The sequence below is a fragment of the Mizuhopecten yessoensis genome, unplaced genomic scaffold, assembly GCF_002113885.1.
Source record: "Mizuhopecten yessoensis strain PY_sf001 unplaced genomic scaffold, ASM211388v2 scaffold11025, whole genome shotgun sequence".
Lineage (NCBI taxonomy): Eukaryota > Metazoa > Mollusca > Bivalvia > Pectinida > Pectinidae > Mizuhopecten > Mizuhopecten yessoensis.
In genome coordinates this window covers 463,863-481,513 of record NW_018408841.1, presented here as the reverse complement: position 1 = coordinate 481,513, position 17,651 = coordinate 463,863, and the positions used below count along the sequence as shown (strand labels likewise).

General features: G+C 37.4%; 2 protein-coding genes across 3 annotated transcripts in view; one reads left to right on the top strand and one right to left on the bottom strand.

The window, feature by feature from the left end:
• Nucleotides 1-3,367: 3,367 nt before the first annotated feature.
• LOC110464710 lies at nt 3,368-9,853 on the bottom strand. 2 transcript variants are annotated; one of them, XM_021520067.1, is made up of 8 exons: nt 9,744-9,853; nt 9,105-9,395; nt 8,166-8,213; nt 7,028-7,104; nt 5,606-5,660; nt 5,298-5,478; nt 4,496-4,602; nt 3,368-3,677 (listed from the first exon to the last, which is right to left on the bottom strand). In XM_021520067.1, the coding sequence occupies exons 1-8, from the start codon at nt 9,816-9,818 to the stop codon at nt 3,564-3,566; spliced, it is 948 nt and encodes a 315-aa protein (XP_021375742.1). In that variant the 5' UTR covers nt 9,819-9,853; the 3' UTR covers nt 3,368-3,563. The 2 variants fall into 2 exon arrangements, with proteins under 2 accessions (XP_021375742.1, XP_021375743.1); XM_021520068.1 differs by lacking the exon at nt 9,744-9,853 and having other exon boundaries at nt 9,105-9,697.
• Nucleotides 9,854-10,532: 679 nt separating this feature from the next.
• Nucleotides 10,533-17,651, top strand: part of LOC110464709 (acetyl-CoA acetyltransferase B, mitochondrial-like) — a 19,083-nt gene continuing 11,964 nt past the window's right edge. The window contains exons 1-5 of the mRNA XM_021520066.1: nt 10,533-10,663; nt 11,034-11,084; nt 13,415-13,532; nt 13,905-14,000; nt 14,283-14,383. Of these exons, the coding sequence (XP_021375741.1) occupies nt 10,631-10,663; nt 11,034-11,084; nt 13,415-13,532; nt 13,905-14,000; nt 14,283-14,383 (399 nt within the window). The 5' untranslated portion in view covers nt 10,533-10,630. The remainder of the gene's footprint in view (nt 10,664-11,033; nt 11,085-13,414; nt 13,533-13,904; nt 14,001-14,282; nt 14,384-17,651) is intronic.

The following is a 17,651-nucleotide window of genomic DNA, read 5'->3' as shown; positions in this document are numbered from 1 at the left end:
TGTCTGGACTAATAAAATCTATTGCCTTTAACTGAGTGAGATTGGGTTATCTCAGTCGAGGGTTAAGATTCTGTGACAAAATCCCAACCGAGGTGTAAGTCGAGGTTGGGATGTTCCAGAATCTTGGTACGAGACTGAGATAACCCGATCTTGCTCAGTTACAGGTAATTGATTTTTTTTCTCGCACCTTTTAATTCAAAAACAAGTTTTCAATTTTGTTAAAAACTACAAGTATCCCGTCTGGGGCCTCAAATGATAATGACCTCTTCACTACTTATGCTACATTTGAATGCTTCCGCGTAAAAATGTAGTCCATCCTTACAAAGAAGACAACGTATTTCACAGTGTAGATTATATGTTATCTACCACATCAAAACTACACATAGCGACAAAACAGAATATTTATTATGCAGATCATCAATTTCAAGGAGTTAAAACGCGGATGAATACATCAGTGTAAAAATTCGCTAAATGTCACATAAAGGTACAAGACAGATTGGACGAGATAGAAAAATCTAGCATGGGGTATGACGTGGGATATCTGTCTGAGGTGCGAGAATAGGGAGATCCACTGTACACAAGCTATTAAGTACCTGGACCATAGCAGTTCCACTACACAGAACTAAGGTATTGGGGAATTGGGGAAATGCCGCTGTACAGGTAGCAGTCTACAGTAGAGGGTTGTGGCCATGGGTGATATTTTTGTTAAATGGCTAACCCCTGTATAATGATATATTAAAAATAAATAAAAATAAAACTGTCCTAAAAGTGGTATAAGCATGATGAAGTGGGCTATGTGAGCTTCACATTTGTTTAAAAAAAGAAGTTTTTGGTTCGAGATCAAAATTTTGGCCATAATCCGAAAGGGTGCCTACACATGAAAAGCTAGCTTTAAAGAAGGTAAAATTTTGACAACAGCGCAAAATTGAAAAAAAAAAGTTTTACAACTTTACTGGGACCCAGATTATTCTGCAACCAAGTAGGTAATCTTTAATTTCAGACAGAACTTCGGAAAAAAATTACTAGGTCAAAAATAGCATTTTTTGGTAATTTTTTATGGGGTAACCATGGTTTTCACACAAGTGGCATACATAGAAAAGAGGTTTATACACTTCTCAGTACTTTATATGTATTGTAAATGTAATGCAGTTTACAAATATATATATATGTGTTATGTAGGGTAAATCCGCTGTGTTTACATTTCCTCGACATGTGCCTTGTTTTTCAGAGTCGGGCTATTCTACTGTAGACTGCTACCACAGCTGATGTATCTGCAAAAGGAAGGTTCCATTGTACACATTTGACAGGTCTAAGATTTTTGGACTAGGAAGGCCCTAGATATACTGTACAAAAATGTTGGGATTAGCGAGGTTCCATTGAAGACGGACTTTTGGAGTCTTTGATGAGGAAGGTTCCACTGTAAACAGATTTAGAGTCTGGACTAAGGAAGTTCCATGGATAGATATAGATCCAACATGTCTGGACTATATGGGAGATTCCACACTACTCAGTGTCTGGACTAGAGGGCTCCACTGTTAACAAATCTAAGGTGTCAAGACGATGGAGATTCCACACTACACAGTGTCTGGACTAGGGAGGCTCCACTGTAAACAAATCTAAGGTGTCCAGACGATGGAGATTCCACACTACACAGTGTCTGGACTAGGGAGGCTCCACTGTAAACAAATCTAAGGTGTCCAGACGATGGAGATTCCACACTACACAGTGTCTGGACTAAGGAGGCTCCACTGTAAACAAATCTAAGGTGTCAAGACGATGGAGATTCCATAACACCAATCTATAAGTGCATGAACAAGGTTCAGCTCTACATATGGTCTAGATCATAGGTTTCTCCAATAGTGGGGTTCAACCACAAATATCTAAGATTCCTGGACTAGTAGGGTTCTACTATACAGGTTTGGTATTGCTACACAAATTTATAACATTTCACTATTGAATGTTTATTATTCATCTCGTCATTACCCTTGTGACTTCACCTTTTATCAAATTGTGATCAATCTTCATATACCTGGTATTGGTCAAGTATGAGAATATCTCCCAACAAGTTTGTTTCAGAAGGTCAAAAGTCATTTCTGAATGGATTTTGATAAAACTAACAAAAACAATCGAGTATGAGAATATCTCAAAAGTAGTTTGTGTTACATTGTGGTCTGGCCAAAGTCACTGTCTACTATTTCATATAAAATCTTTCTCATTCAAGCCAATTTTCATGTTTACATATATAGATCTGGAAATACCGAGATGCATTGAAATGTATTAGCAGAGAAAGAAGTTGCTTGAATGCAATATAACTAGTGACAAGAAATGTATATTCTCACCGTTTTCATGCAAGGGGATGTATAGCAGTCTGAAATTATTCCACATGCTTTCAAATAAAAAAAATTATATGCATAGTTTTGCAATAATTGATGTAGAATTCAGTATTGCATGTAAAGTTGGGTTTAAAAAAATATAAAAACAAACATGTTAAAAATAGGCAATTGATTAAATAAAAAGTGAACATTGTCATCATAAAAAATATCACAATTGAATACATGTAAAACTTGTTCCTTTCCACATGTTAACTGTGGAAACCACAGTTCCCTGATAAATCTACAGCCAATAGTCATCAAGTTTAAAAAATATAAATGGGACAATTACAGCTTCTGTAGCTATACAACAAATACATGACGATGTGTCAACAGCAGCACGGAATGTCCACATTCAATACACAATGGTATCACAATAACAAAAATAAAGGTACACCAAAAAAAACACTGGTAGCTTTGTCAACGCTTTCTGTATATTTAACAAAAGGCTTATAGGCCTGAATAGCTCACATATATTCTAACATGTCTGATATGTAATACACGCATTTCAAATTAAATACAAAAAGGAAGTCATTTAACAATACATTGTTGGTGATGTGTGTTAGGTACAACACGATACAAAAATGGCCCGACTGCAAATATTGATACTTTCTATACAAATTTATTTTAATGTTTAATCAAGGTACAATTTATTGTCTCTTTCAAAAAGTGTTTTACTGACATTTATAAATATAGAATATTTAAAGTGCTTATGAGCGTACCTACTCAAGCCTTCAATACTTGGTCAGGTTATACCAAACAAAAGTTTTTAATGGTGGCCTGAATTGTAACGTTGAACAGGATTTCAAATATCGGTATGCCATTTTAAATTTAAATAAAGGTGAAGAGACGAGCATAGATATACCTACCCTGCTTAGGGTGGTAAAGTGACGCTTTTCATCCTCAACCTTGACCAGTGACAACCAATAGCTGATAAAGAGTAGAACTTGATGTAACCACACCATGGAGTGAATACAAACTAAATTGGTAGATATCTTGTACACAAGCTTTTTACTTAGCCAATTGTAACATGTGAGCCTGTATCTAGAACCAGAATGTAATAGGTGTTCAACTGGGGTTACCAATATACATTGATACATGTTGCCATACTACTGGGATGTGAATGGTCGCACTGTTTCCACATATTTAGTTTGATGTCCCTGGGATGTGAATGGTCACACTGTTTCCACATATTCATTCTTGGCTGAAGCACAGTTCATCATGATCATTCACCATATGGAACAGATTTTGTGGTTTAAGTCTCTCTGGACATTTTCCCAGAACAAAAGTTTCATAGGCAACTAGCATCTGTAATAAATAACACATATTTAGAAAATACATCAAGCTGAAATTTAGAAATTACAGTTACTATTACCAGGCATACTTGGTAAATTACATGCGTATACATGTACCATCAGAAAGATCTTGTGCGAGAAAATAGAACTGGTATTAAATATATAATAAAATAGGTTCACTACATGTTCATGGAAAATTTTCAACTTTTATGATATTTTTACATGTGTATAAATTTGCATAAGATTTCTGACTGCCTGCCTATATTTTTAGCCCACCACCATTAGTTCTGGGAACTGTTCAATCTGTTGTTGTCCTATGTCTGTGGACCCGTAGACTATTCTTGTTATAACTTTACTAGGTATCTTAAGAAATGTAGTTTTTCTATGCAGGTTCCCCTCCCTTGGTCTTTACTTGTGCATGTTTCATTTTAAGACTGACTGTTAAAATTAATTCCCTATTACTTAAAAAGTTCTTGAGAAATCCTTTTTATTCAAATTTCACAAGTAGGTATCTCATGTGTGTATTGTTCATATTTTTGGACTGACCAAAAGAACAAAAGGCTGTGAGGTGGTCATCTTGGAACTTTCTGAAAGTACCAGGTTTTTAATCAGATTGCATTTTAACAATCGTGTCTTAGTTTTCAAGATCAAGGTCACAGCATGTGTTCAAAGTAAAATCATTCTAATATCCTTTTCCAGCAAGTGATTTTGGACAAATGTTTATGAACCTGGATGAAATTTCTGAGTCATAACAGGAGAACTTGTCATTGTAAAGGACATGAATTAATTTGCAATACACAGTAAGTTTGGGTCTGTTTAATATATAATCACCTGTCTTGCACATCGACCTTTCGGCATCTGTCCCACAGCAGTACCTAGACCAGGACACAAAATGCTCCTAATGGGCTCCACATCTGTCCTTCTGTTGTGTTTCTGGACTGCAAAATAATGACAATGTTTATGGAACATATGTGAGAATCTCCAGACCATCTATTCAGGATCATTGAACCTAATATATCTAAAAACTTATTGTTCTAGAAAACTTGGTCTTGATCAATGATCAGAGTTTATTATAATTCTGATTTATAACTAACAAAACAGAAAACAAGATATGTTTATGATTTGCAGGTTATCTTGAAAACCATAACGACTATTGGTCTGTATTATAGCAATTTAATGAAAGATATGAACATGATGTGTGACAGATCTACTCAAATCAACAGGACCTAGCTACATACAACCTTGAAATCGAGGAGTTTAACTCTCAATACCTGTATCTTCTCTGTACCCCTTGAACCTGTCATTACAAAATCAAAGGCTTTTTATGCAATTCCTTGCAGTGGATTAGCCCAATGTCTTTGATCAAAATCAATGTAATCATGCAGCAGCATAACAGTAAAATCATCAGGCTATGAAGATGGGCGTAGCTCATCTGTAATCTTCAAAGAACAGGTATCAGCCTAGCGTAGTCAAAGTTTTTCTTTGAACCTTTGATTTTGTCATGAAATGTTCCAAGGGTGAACAGAAGATATGCCTATTGAAAGGGAAACCCTTCGATTTCAAGGAGGAGCTACCTACTAACATACTACATGGCTAATCTAGACAGAATCCTGTTTTAGTTTGTCTCACTTACCAGCCAGTAGGACTGCACGGAAAGCCAGGTAGGAATTAGGTGTCCCGTCCACCTCCATAGGTACCCTCATGGTTGGGGCGGAGATCAGATACTTGATTGGCTGACCTTCATTGTACATTTCATCTTTTGCCTCCTCATCAACCTGACCCTCTTGATAGGCAGGGATTATTGCAGCATTACCCTGAACAAAGTAGTGAGCAAAATCTATTCAAAAATGAAAATATGTTTTCTTCTTAATGCACTTGTATATCTCAAAAACCGTTTCAGGTTATACAAGAAAGTGGATTAATGAGGCATGTATTACATACCACCAGAAGTTCACCATCATGTTCTTTCCTTATCACTTCCTGTAGTCTGTGCTGCCTGAAACAAAATAAAAACAAATTTAACACGTGAATTGATGATGAAGAGCAAAATATCAAGAAGCTGGTTATAATAAATACTACAATAACAATTGAGACATCCCAGAGGAACCTTGGTGCCCGCCATTGTAAGATTTCCGTTAGTTCTATATAAGATCTTTCATCTGTAAAATTAATAGTTTTGTCATCAGTAAATGAATCATGTAATAATGTTTGATTAAAACTTCATACGGCTGTGTTTGACAGTGATCTTTCAAAATATGGAATTTGATTCAGACATGTCAAAATCAAAGATGGCTGCCTGTAGTCAATTTTGTCTTCCAATAAGTCTCAAAATAAAACATGCACAACTACGAACAATGGGAAACTTATGTATGAAATTTGAGAGAGGACTGACAAGTACTTTTTAAGATAAAGCGGATACCAAAACCTGGATTGTAGATCTTAGTCTTTGAGAGCGAAAACTTAGAAAAAAGGTGGGAGGAATGTAGCTAAACAGGACTGGATCAATTGCCGGCGACCAGGTAGCTGAAATGGTTAGAGTGTACGTCTTAATTTAGATCCTGATCTGACTATGCATTTTTCCACTCCTGTTGCAAAACTTTAGCTGTCATAAGTCAAGTTGGCTGTATCATGATTCCTTATGAAATTCCTAATGAATTTGACCCCTGTGACCTTGGAAGTAAGTTATGGTCATTAGTTGGAACAAACTTGATATTCTTTTTAGTCCTGCTACATGAAAAATATGTTCATTCTTGATGTTGCTTATGTAACGTGTGGGCGGTCACCCATTAAGCTACTGACCACGCTCGGCGTTGCTGAACTGGTGAGGAGGTCTGCGGATTATACTGCATTGCATGAAAAGCTAGCTTGCCAGTAAGGCAATAATTTCCCCTGAAATTCCTTAGCTGTTACACTGTTGCCCCCTCCGAGAAGTCTTGTCCCAAGACTTGGCCTGGAAATGCCTGTGGGTCCTACCTGTGTACTAATGCACCTTCCCTAACCACCGGGAACTGGCCTTGCATGATCACACAGAATCCCACCGCAACCACCAAATGTAAGGTCAGGGTGGTCACTCATCCAGCTACTGACCATGCTTGACATTGCTAAGTAGTAATTGAAGGGGGTACCCGGGTTATACCGCATTGCTGGAAAAAGTACAGCTGTTTCACTCATATCCTGGTTACACCAGTACTGAGTAGAGGACTGAGATTGGAGATTATTCAGATATGTCAGAAGTTGGGGACTAAAAAGAAAAAAAATCATACATCTGTCAACAACATGGGACCAAAAAGGAGACAACTAATATACCTTGCCACTAGGGAGAAAACTAATATATTCAGGGACTAAACAAGAGAGACAACTTACATCTGCCAGCCAAAATGTCTAGTGTATACCATGTCAATTCCTCCATCCATGAAACCATAGCTGTTGGCTGGGGACACCTGCAACCAGGGAAACAAAGGTAAGTGACATCCAACAACAGGTTTCAATGCATGTATAACTTTAAATAATTACTGAAAACCTCAAATTGTATCAAAGTATATGATTTATGATATAGTAAACTTTGTATAAACGGACACTTATATGGAACTGAACATTTTTCCTTTTATAGTCTGACATCTAGCATTTATATGCAGCAGTTAATAAAATTATACAATTACTAGTTAGTATAAAGAAATTAGAACTAAAATAATTGCATTCATTGAAATGAATATTTCCTATAGTGCTGACCTTTATAGACAGGCATTTGGTTGTAGTATTGACCTTTATAGAAGGGTATTTGATAGACAGTGTTGACCTTTATAAACAGGCATTTGATAGACAGTGTTGACCTTTATAGACAGGCATTTGATATATAGTATTGACCTTTATAGAAGGGTATTTGATAAACAGTTTTGACCTTTATAAACAGGCATTTTATATATAGTATTGACCTTTATAGACAGGCATTTTATATATAGTATTGACCTTTATAGACGGGTATTTGATATATAGTATTGACCTTTCTAGACGGGTATTTGATATATAGTATTGACCTTTATAGACAGGCATTTGATATATAGTATTGACCTTTATAGACAGGCATTTGATATATAGTATTAACCTTTATAGATGGGTATTTGACAGTGTTGACCTTTATAAACAGGCATTTTATATATACATGTAGTATTGACCTTTATAGACAGGCATTTTATATATAGTATTGACCTTTATAAACATGCATTTGATATATAGTGTTGACCTTTATAGACAAGCATTTTATATATAGTATTGACCTTTATAGATAGGCATTTTATATATAGTATTGACCTTTATAGACAGGCATTTGATATATAAGTATTGACCTTTACAGACAGGTATTTGATATATAGTATTGACCTTTATAGATGGGTATTTGACAGTGTTGACCTTTACAGACAGGTATTTGATATACTGTGTTGACCTCTATACAAATGTGTCCTTTATAGTCATCCTGTACAGTAACAAGTGTGTTATATATTACCAAGGCATCAGCAGCTGGGGCTCCTTTGAAAATATCACCAACAGAAACCTTCAAAAGAGATATATAATGAGAATACACTTGATTCCTTTGCTATCTTAATTAAATGTTCTTCGTATTTAAATGTTATTTCTAATTTTCTAATTCTGTTTGTTAAGTCAAAACAAGTATTATGTATTCAAGTGACTTGTCAGGAAAAAATGGTTGGTTTGTAGGCAAATAGTTTACAAGTAGGTATCAAAATGTTCTAGGGTGGCCAGTTTTTGTGTGTGCTTTTTTTGGCCTCAATACAATTTGCAATAAAATGTTCTGATCCAAAGTAAAGCCATGGGGTACATGACTAAAGTGGGACATTGAAGATAAGCAAATGGTTTAAATAAGCTGATATAAACCTCTAAAGACAACTTTGTAATACTGAAGTTTTACTTGAAGCCCTACACATTTGAAAATAAGCACACATTTAGTAATTTACAACTGTGCCATTTAATGAAAATCATATATAATTATATATATATAAACTAGTATTAATATTGCTGCAATGTCTAAAATTGCATACATACAAACTATTTCTAAATTGGTACAATGCATACATACATATGTATATATATATTTCAATTGCTAGATGTATGATATACCTATTAATTGCTACAATGTATAATATATCTATAAATTGCTACATTGTATAATATGTCTATAAATTGCTACAATGTATAATATATCTATAAATTGCTACAATGTACAATATATCTATAAATTGCTACAATGTATAATATGTCTATAAATTGCTACTATGTATGATGTATCAATAAGCTGTTAAATTAAATACAAAGTTTTTATTTCCATGAAAGTCTTCACTCGATTAAAAATGAAGTAGATCTATATATAATTACTACAAACATTGATTAATATTTGATTATTTTGAGAGTTTAAGATTATTATTACCTCTACCCTGCCATCTTCACCACAGTGTTCCTTGAATACTTCCTCCCACGCCTTCACCATGAATTTGTTAAAATCTCGAAATTTGTACACCACTTTTATTTCCCCTTCCTCTTTCCTGTGCTCGCTTCCTGTGACGGCCCCATTGGCTTCTTGATCTGAATGTTCATCTGTCTTCACCGTAGCGGCATCCTTGTGTTCTGCTTCTTCTCCAGTTACAATGTTTGTGTCGGCACCGCTGTCTGTCTGCGATGTTTTGGTTTCCTTCTTGTCTTCTTTTTTCTCCATGTTTACCTTCTCGATTCAACACAAGGTACAAGGATGTAATTAAAAACAGTGGGAACAGGGACTTTATCTGTAATGTTACATAGACGTATACACAAATGCGACGTTGAATGAGAGTTTGTTCTGCTTATTGCAGGTAGAAACGAAATGATGATAAATATAACGATGACGATAAGACGGAATGTGTGTCATACAAACACAAATAGTTGTGATAGGTAACCGGTGTCCAGGTAAAAAAACACACCTTAGAAATATTTGCAATTTCGATCGACTTGTTAAAATATATTTTTAGTTCTTTACTCAATCACCTATAACTTTCTTCTATGATTATACAGTTATGTGTGTTAATATACTAACATATATCGGAAGTAGTATTGGTATCGTGACTTCTAAGACGGACGATGTTTGTGGGTATGAATGAAACGAGTACATCGTCGGGTCCTTCCGGCAAATGCGTGTGGCGATTTCCCGGTTAAACCGGTCTACATGGCACAGACTATTCTGTCTTAGGAGGCGAGCTTTAAGAACACACAAACACTTGTTTTGTCGTCACGCATACAATTTGAGAGAAACGAAAAATGGGCGGCTAAATCCATTAATATATTAACTTAACCATTTTGACATTTCGTGAACCAGATACATTTTTTTTTATCTTAAAGTCTTTGTTTGTGTGACCTTTTTAAATGTGAACTGCTTAAAAAAAACGATATTAAGGACCCATCAATCTACACGTGCCGATTTATTGCAGAGCTCAGCTTAAGGTTCCAATCTAACGACAGCCCGTACGAGTCGTTTTGATTAGCTGTTGGAGAAATATTGCACAGTTTTTTTCTGTTTATCCATCCTGGATCTCTCTAAAAACAAATTTACATGCAGGTTTTAGTTATAAATTTCAAAATACGTTTTATGTTAACTCGTTGGTGAGCTATCAAAATTTGAAGAGCCTGTTCGTTTATGAAGAACAACCCGTACGTTTAAACGAACACACCTGGTCGAACCGGTTTAACCGTTTGGACCGCGATAAACGAAAACGGCCCAGGTCTCGTTCAACCAGACGCCTTAATCACTTTGGGCGTAGCTTGCGCAGACAAGAAGAGTCTGGTTGAACGAGACTTCTGGGGCTAGTTACTTTCGCTTTGAAGCTTTCGGAACATTTCTGACATGTTCATACGTACCATGTGTTACGTCCCGACCTTGTAATTTCTTGGTTGTGTCCTACCCCCTGCGTGTTGTAAACAAAAAACATGAGCTTCCGAGCTTTAGGCAGACTTGTACAGGTGAGTTGTCCACCGCATTACTCATTGTATTTCAAATATTTATACAAGTTATTCAGTAAAGTGTTTGAATTGGTTTTAGGCTAAAGCTCAAGAAATATGTCACATGTGCAATCTTGAATCTATACAGTACAGTTAAACGCTCCGTTAGCCTGTATGTTTCCATGCAGGAATTGAATATTTAAAAAAACCCACATCCATTATATATTGATATATTTGATTGCCAACCTAAATATTGAAGTTGAGATGATAAGAATTATGCATGATATACTGTGGGTGTGTCCATGCTAACCAATCAGCATGCCCGTCTTATCCTATCTACTTTCTGTTTTCTTTACAGTTAGCTGGTTGTGTTTTAATCTTATTTTTTCAGAAGTCAAATGGACAATGTGTCCGGTCTTTCAGCAAAATCAGCGGATTAAATGTAAGTATAAGAAAATTTAATTGTATGAATAATTAAAGATTGATTTAATAATTAATTGACATCAATTATGATTTATCCCACTCATGTATGTAAACAGTAATTGGAACCTCATTCTCTTCTTAATTAACTTTACATTCCCAAATAAATACAACAAAGCCTCAGTTTTTTGTAGACAATAAAATATAATAGGAGACACTATCATTGAGCAACTGACGACATAAGACACAGCAGGAAAGTGGAAAAAATTAGCTAATGACATTTAACCGGGAAAATTAAACATCAGCTCTGCATCAAACAAAATAACAAACACAGTAACATTAAGTTCACCTACAAACCCCAGCAGCAGTTATAAGTGTAGCGGAACTGGACTGGTCCGATCGTCGGCGACCAGATAAGCTCAATTGAGCTCAATTAGTCTAGAGTTTGGAGGGTCCCGGGTTCAAACCCCGGTCTGGCCGTGCATTTTTCCCCTCCTGTTACATTTGGCGCCCAACAAAATATACCCACAGAAGGTGGTATAGGGTCTCATGTGTCTTCGGGGTTGAAGACTTTGTTTGGAGGAATGTAGCGGAACTGGACTGGGTTGATTGTCGGCGACCAGATAGCTCAATTGGTAGAGCATCCATCTAGAGTTCAAAAGGTCCCAGGTTTGAACCCCGGTCTGGCCGTGCTTTTTTCCTCTCCTGTTACATAAACAAAGTACTCAGGACTTACACTAAAACACAATCTTAGGAGGATATACATCAGTGTGCATATCAACAATATCATGCAAATTAGTAGGATATTTAACACACAAGCCATAGTTTGACCCAAACTTTAATATACAGCTGTCATTCTATACAGAAACCTCACAACACCAACTAAATCAACCAAAACAGACTTACAAGAGCAGTGCAGTATTTCTACAACAGACACCACAACACAAGTTCAGTACAAGAACAAACTTAATTAAGATTGGCCTTCACTAGAAATATGCAAACTACATACCAGAATAATAATTGTTAGCGAAATGATTTTGATGCATTGATTTGTTTCTGTAGGACGTTGTGATAGTGAGATTATATTGATGATTCGATGTTGTTATAGGACGTTGTGATAGTGAGATTATATTGATGATTCGATGTTGTTATAGGACGTTGTGATAGTGAGATTATATTGATGATTCGATGTTGTTATAGGACGTTGTGATAGTGAGATTATATTGATGATTCGATGTTGTTATAGGACGTTGTGATAGTGAGATTATATTGATGATTCGATGTTGTTATAGGACGTTGTGATAGTGAGATTATATTGATGATTCGATGTTGTTATAGGACGTTGTGATAGTGAGATTATATTGATGATTCGATGTTGTTATAGGACGTTGTGATAGTGAGATTATATTGATGATTCGATGTTGTTATAGGACGTTGTGATAGTGAGATTATATTGATGATTCGATGTTGTTATAGGACGTTGTGATAGTGAGATTATATTGATGATTCGATGTTGTTATAGGACGTTGTGATAGTGAGATTATATTGATGATTCGATGTTGTTATAGGACGTTGTGATAGTGAGATTATATTGATGATTCGATGTTGTTATAGGACGTTGTGATAGTGAGATTATATTGATGATTCGATGTTGTTATAGGACGTTGTGATAGTGAGATTATATTGATGATTCGATGTTGTTATAGGACGTTGTGATAGTGAGATTATATTGATGATTCGATGTTGTTATAGGACGTTGTGATAGTGAGATTATATTGATGATTCGATGTTGTTATAGGACGTTGTGATAGTGAGATTATATTGATGATTCGATGTTGTTATAGGACGTTGTGATAGTGAGATTATATTGATGATTCGATGTTGTTATAGGACGTTGTGATAGTGAGATTATATTGATGATTCGATGTTGTTATAGGACGTTGTGATAGTGAGATTATATTGATGATTCGATGTTGTTATAGGACGTTGTGATAGTGAGATTATATTGATGATTCGATGTTGTTATAGGACGTTGTGATAGTGAGATTATATTGATGATTCGATGTTGTTATAGGACGTTGTGATAGTGAGATTATATTGATGATTCGATGTTGTTATAGGACGTTGTGATAGTGAGATTATATTGATGATTCGATGTTGTTATAGGACGTTGTGATAGTGAGATTATATTGATGATTCGATGTTGTTATAGGACGTTGTGATAGTGAGATTATATTGATGATTCGATGTTGTTATAGGACGTTGTGATAGTGAGATTATATAGATGATGCGATGTTGTTATAGGACGTTGTGATAGTGAGATTATATTGATGATTCGATGTGTTGTTATAGGACGTTGTGATCGTGAGTGCTGTGAGGACACCCATAGGATCGTTCCTCAGCAGTCTCTCAGAACTCTCTGCCCCAAGGCTTGGCTCTGTCGCCATCAAGGAAGCTATCAACAGAGCAGGTCATTCATATTGAAATTAATTCATTCATTATGTTCTACATGTAGTACTCTTCAAAGTCATCTGACCATGGTATTAACTTCTGTAATGTCGTTTAAGGTCCATTGTTTAGTGACCTAAATATTCATGTTAAAGCTTAACAATTGTAATGTAACATGATAACACAAATTAATTTCACATATAATCTATTACCATGGTAACAACTCCTTAAAGATGATTGGCTCCATATGACAAATTATGGTCGGTAAAATGAGTATGTCACTATTAAAAGGGAAAACAAAACACTCCTTACTGATTACTGAGATACTTGAAAGTGCTTGTATTCAAATTTGATCAATGTGATATATTAATGTTGCATCAATGATAATATTCAGGGATTGACGGTGATGCTGTGAATGAGGTGTATATGGGAAATGTTTGTCAGGCTGATGAGGGACAGGCACCATGTCGACAGGCTACCCTGGGAGCTGGTAAGTTTGATTTTGATATATATATAACACTTTATGTTTTGCCATGTTAAAGATTGTTTTAGCAGCAATGATGGAACATATGACTTTGACAATACAAACGGTCAACATTGGCTTTCTCTCATTCTTCTACTGACATGTCTTCTAAGTTCCTGAACTACAATATTCGGTTGAAGTCACTCACAGAGTCCGCTATAAAATATCTTCTGTCATTTGAAAAGTTGGATACCATTACATCCTGCTTGTATAAAGGGTATGTTACATTGTTGATGTTTTGATCGACAGGTCTGCCAATCACCACTCCAACCACGGCCATAAACAAAGTGTGTGCCTCCGGTATGAAGTCAGTCATGTTGGCCAGTCAGAGTCTCATGTGTGGACATCAGGTATAACAGTCTAGTATTTCAGTCTCATGTGTGGCCTCCATGTAATGCAATCTAGTATTCAGTCTCACATGTGGCAGCCAGGTATAGCAATTTTGAGTCTAGTATGAGTTTACCTAATAAAGTGATCTAGTATTAAGTCTCATGCTTGGCCATCAGGTGTAAAAATCTACTATTCGGTCCTGTGTGACCGTCGGGTGTAGAAATCTAGAACTTAGTGTCATGTGTGACTGTCGGGTGTAGAAATCTAGTACTAAGTGTCATGTGTGACTGTCGGGTGTAGAATTCTAGTACTAAGTGTCATGTGTGACCGTCAGGTGTAGAAATATAGTACTAAGTGTCATGTGTGACCGTCGGGTGTAGAAATCTAGTACTAAGTGTCGTGTGTGACCGTCGGGTATAGAAATCTAGTACTAAGTGTCATGTGTGACAGTCAGGTGTAGAAATCTAGTACTAAGTGTCATGTGAGACCGTCGGGGGTAGAAAACTAGTACTAAGTGTCATGTGTGACCGTCGGGTGTAGAAATCTAGTACTAAGTGTCGTGTGTGACCGTCGGGTATAGAAATCTAGTACTAAGTGTCATGTGTGACCGTCGGGTGTAGAATTCTAGTACTAAGTGTCATGTGTGACCGTCAGGTGTAGAAATATAGTACTAAGTGTCATGTGTGACCGTCGGGGGTAGAAAACTAGTACTAAGTGTCATGTGTGACCGTCGGGTGTAGAAATCTAGTATTAAGTGTCATGTGTGACCGTCAGGTGGAGACATCTAGTATTAAGTGTCATGTGTGACCGTCAGGGGTAGACATCTAGTATTAAGTGTCATGTGTGACCGTTGGGTGTAGAGATCTAGTACTAAGTGTCATGTGTGACCGTTGGGTGTAGAAATCTAGTACTAAGTGTCATGTGTGGCCGTCGGGTGTAGAAATCTAGTACTCAGTGTCATGTGTGACCGTCGGGTGTAGACATCTAGTATTAAGTGTCATGTGGGACCGTCAGGTGTAGACATCTAGTATTAAGTGTCATGGGTGACCGTCAGGTGTAGACATCTAGTACTAAGTGTCATGTGTGACCGTCGGGGGTAGAAATCTAGTACTAAGTATCATGTGTGACCGTCGAGTGTAGAAATCTAGTATTAAGTGTCATGTGTGACCGTCAGGTCTAGACATCTAGTATTAAGTGTCATGTGTGACCGTTGGGTGTAGAAATCTTGTACTAAGTGTCATGTGTGACCGTCGGGTGTAGGCATCTAGTATTAAGTGTCATGTGTGACCGTCAGGTCTAGACATCTAGTATTAAGTGTCATGTGTGACCGTTGGGTGTAGAGATCTAGTACTAAGTGTCATGTGTGACCGTTGGGTGTAGAAGTCTAGTACTAAGTGTCATGTGTGACCGTCGGGTGGAGAATTCTAGTACTAAGTGTCATGTGTGACCGTTGGGTGTAGAAATCTAGAACTAAGTGTCATGTGTGACCGTCGGGGGTAGAAAACTAGTACTAAGTGTCATGTGTGACCGTCGGGTGCAGAATTCTAGTACTAAGTGTCATGTGTGACCGTTGGGTGTAGAAATCTAGAACTAAGTGTCATGTGTGACCGTCGGGGGTAGAAAACTAGTACTAAGTGTCATGTGTGACCGTCGGGGGTAGAAAACTAGTACTAAGTGTCATGTGTGACCGTCGGGGGTGGAATTCTAGTACTAAGTGTCATGTGTGACCGTCAGGGGTAGAAATATAGTACTAAGTGTCATGTGTGACCGTCGGGGGTGGAATTCTAGTACTAAGTGTCATGTGTGACCGTCGAGTGTAGAAATCTAGTATTAAGTGTCATGTGTGACCGTCAGGTGGAGACATCTAGTATTAAGTGTCATGTGTGACCGTTGGGTGTAGAAATCTTGTACTAAGTGTCATGTGTGACCGTCGGGTGTAGAATTCTAGTACTAAGTGTCATGTGTGACCGTTGGGTGTAGAAATCTTGTACTAAGTGTCATGTGTGACCGTCGGGTGTAGAAATCTAGTATTAAGTGTCATGTGTGACCGTCAGGCGTAGACATCTAGTATTAAGTGTCATGTGTGACCGTTGGGTGTAGAAATCAAGTACTAAGTGTCATGTGTGACCGTCGGGTGTAGAAATCTAGTATTAAGTGTCATGTGTGACCGTCAGGCGTAGACATCTAGTATTAAGTGTCATGTGTGACCGTCAGGTGGAGACATCTAGTATTAAGTGTCATGTGTGACCGTTGGGTGTAGAAATCAAGTACTAAGTGTCATGTGTGACCGTCGGGTGTAGGCATCTAGTATTAAGTGTCATGTGTGACCGTCAGGTGGAGACATCTAGTATTAAGTGTCATGTGTGACCGTCGGGTGTAGAATTCTAGTACTTAGTGTCATGTGTGACCGTCAGGTGTAGAAATATAGTACTAAGTGTCATGTGTGACCGTCGGGGGGAGACATCTAGTACTAAGTGTCATGTGTAACCGTCGGGTTTAGGAATCTAGTACTAAGTGTCATGTGTGACTGTCGGGTGTAGAAATCTAGTACTAAGTGTCATGTGTGGCCGTCGGGTGTAGAAATCTAGTACTCAGTGTCATGTGTGACCGTCGGGTGTAGACATCTAGTGCTAAGTGTCATGTGTGACCGTCGGGTGTAGACATCTAGTACTAAGTGTCATGTTCGACCGTCGGGTGTAGACATCTAGTACTAGTGTCATGTGCGACCGTTGGGTGTAGAAATCTAGTACTAAGTGTCATGTGTGACCGTCGGGGGTGGACATCTAGTACTAAGTGTCATGCTCGACCGTCGGGTGTAGACATATAGTACTAAGTGTCATGTTCGACCGTCGGGGGTAGACATCTAGTACTAATTGTCATGTTCGACCGTCGGGGGTTGATAACTAGTACTAGTGTCATGTGCGACCGTTGGGCGTAGAAATCTAGTACTAAATGTCATGTGTGACCGTCAGGTGTAGACATCTAGTACTAATTGTCATGTTCGACCGTCGGGGGTTGATAACTAGTACTAGTGTCATGTGCGACCGTTGGGCGTAGAAATCTAGTACTAAGTATCATGTGTGACCGTCGGGGGTGGACATCTAGTACTAAGTGTAATGTGTGACCGTCGGGTGTAGACATCTAGTACTAAGTGTCATGTGCGACCGTTGGGTGTTGAAATCTAGTACTAAGTGTCATGTGTGACCGTCGAGTGTAGAAATCTAGTACTAAGTGTCATGTGTGACCGTCGGGTGTAGAAATCTAGTACTAAGTGTCATGTGTGACCGT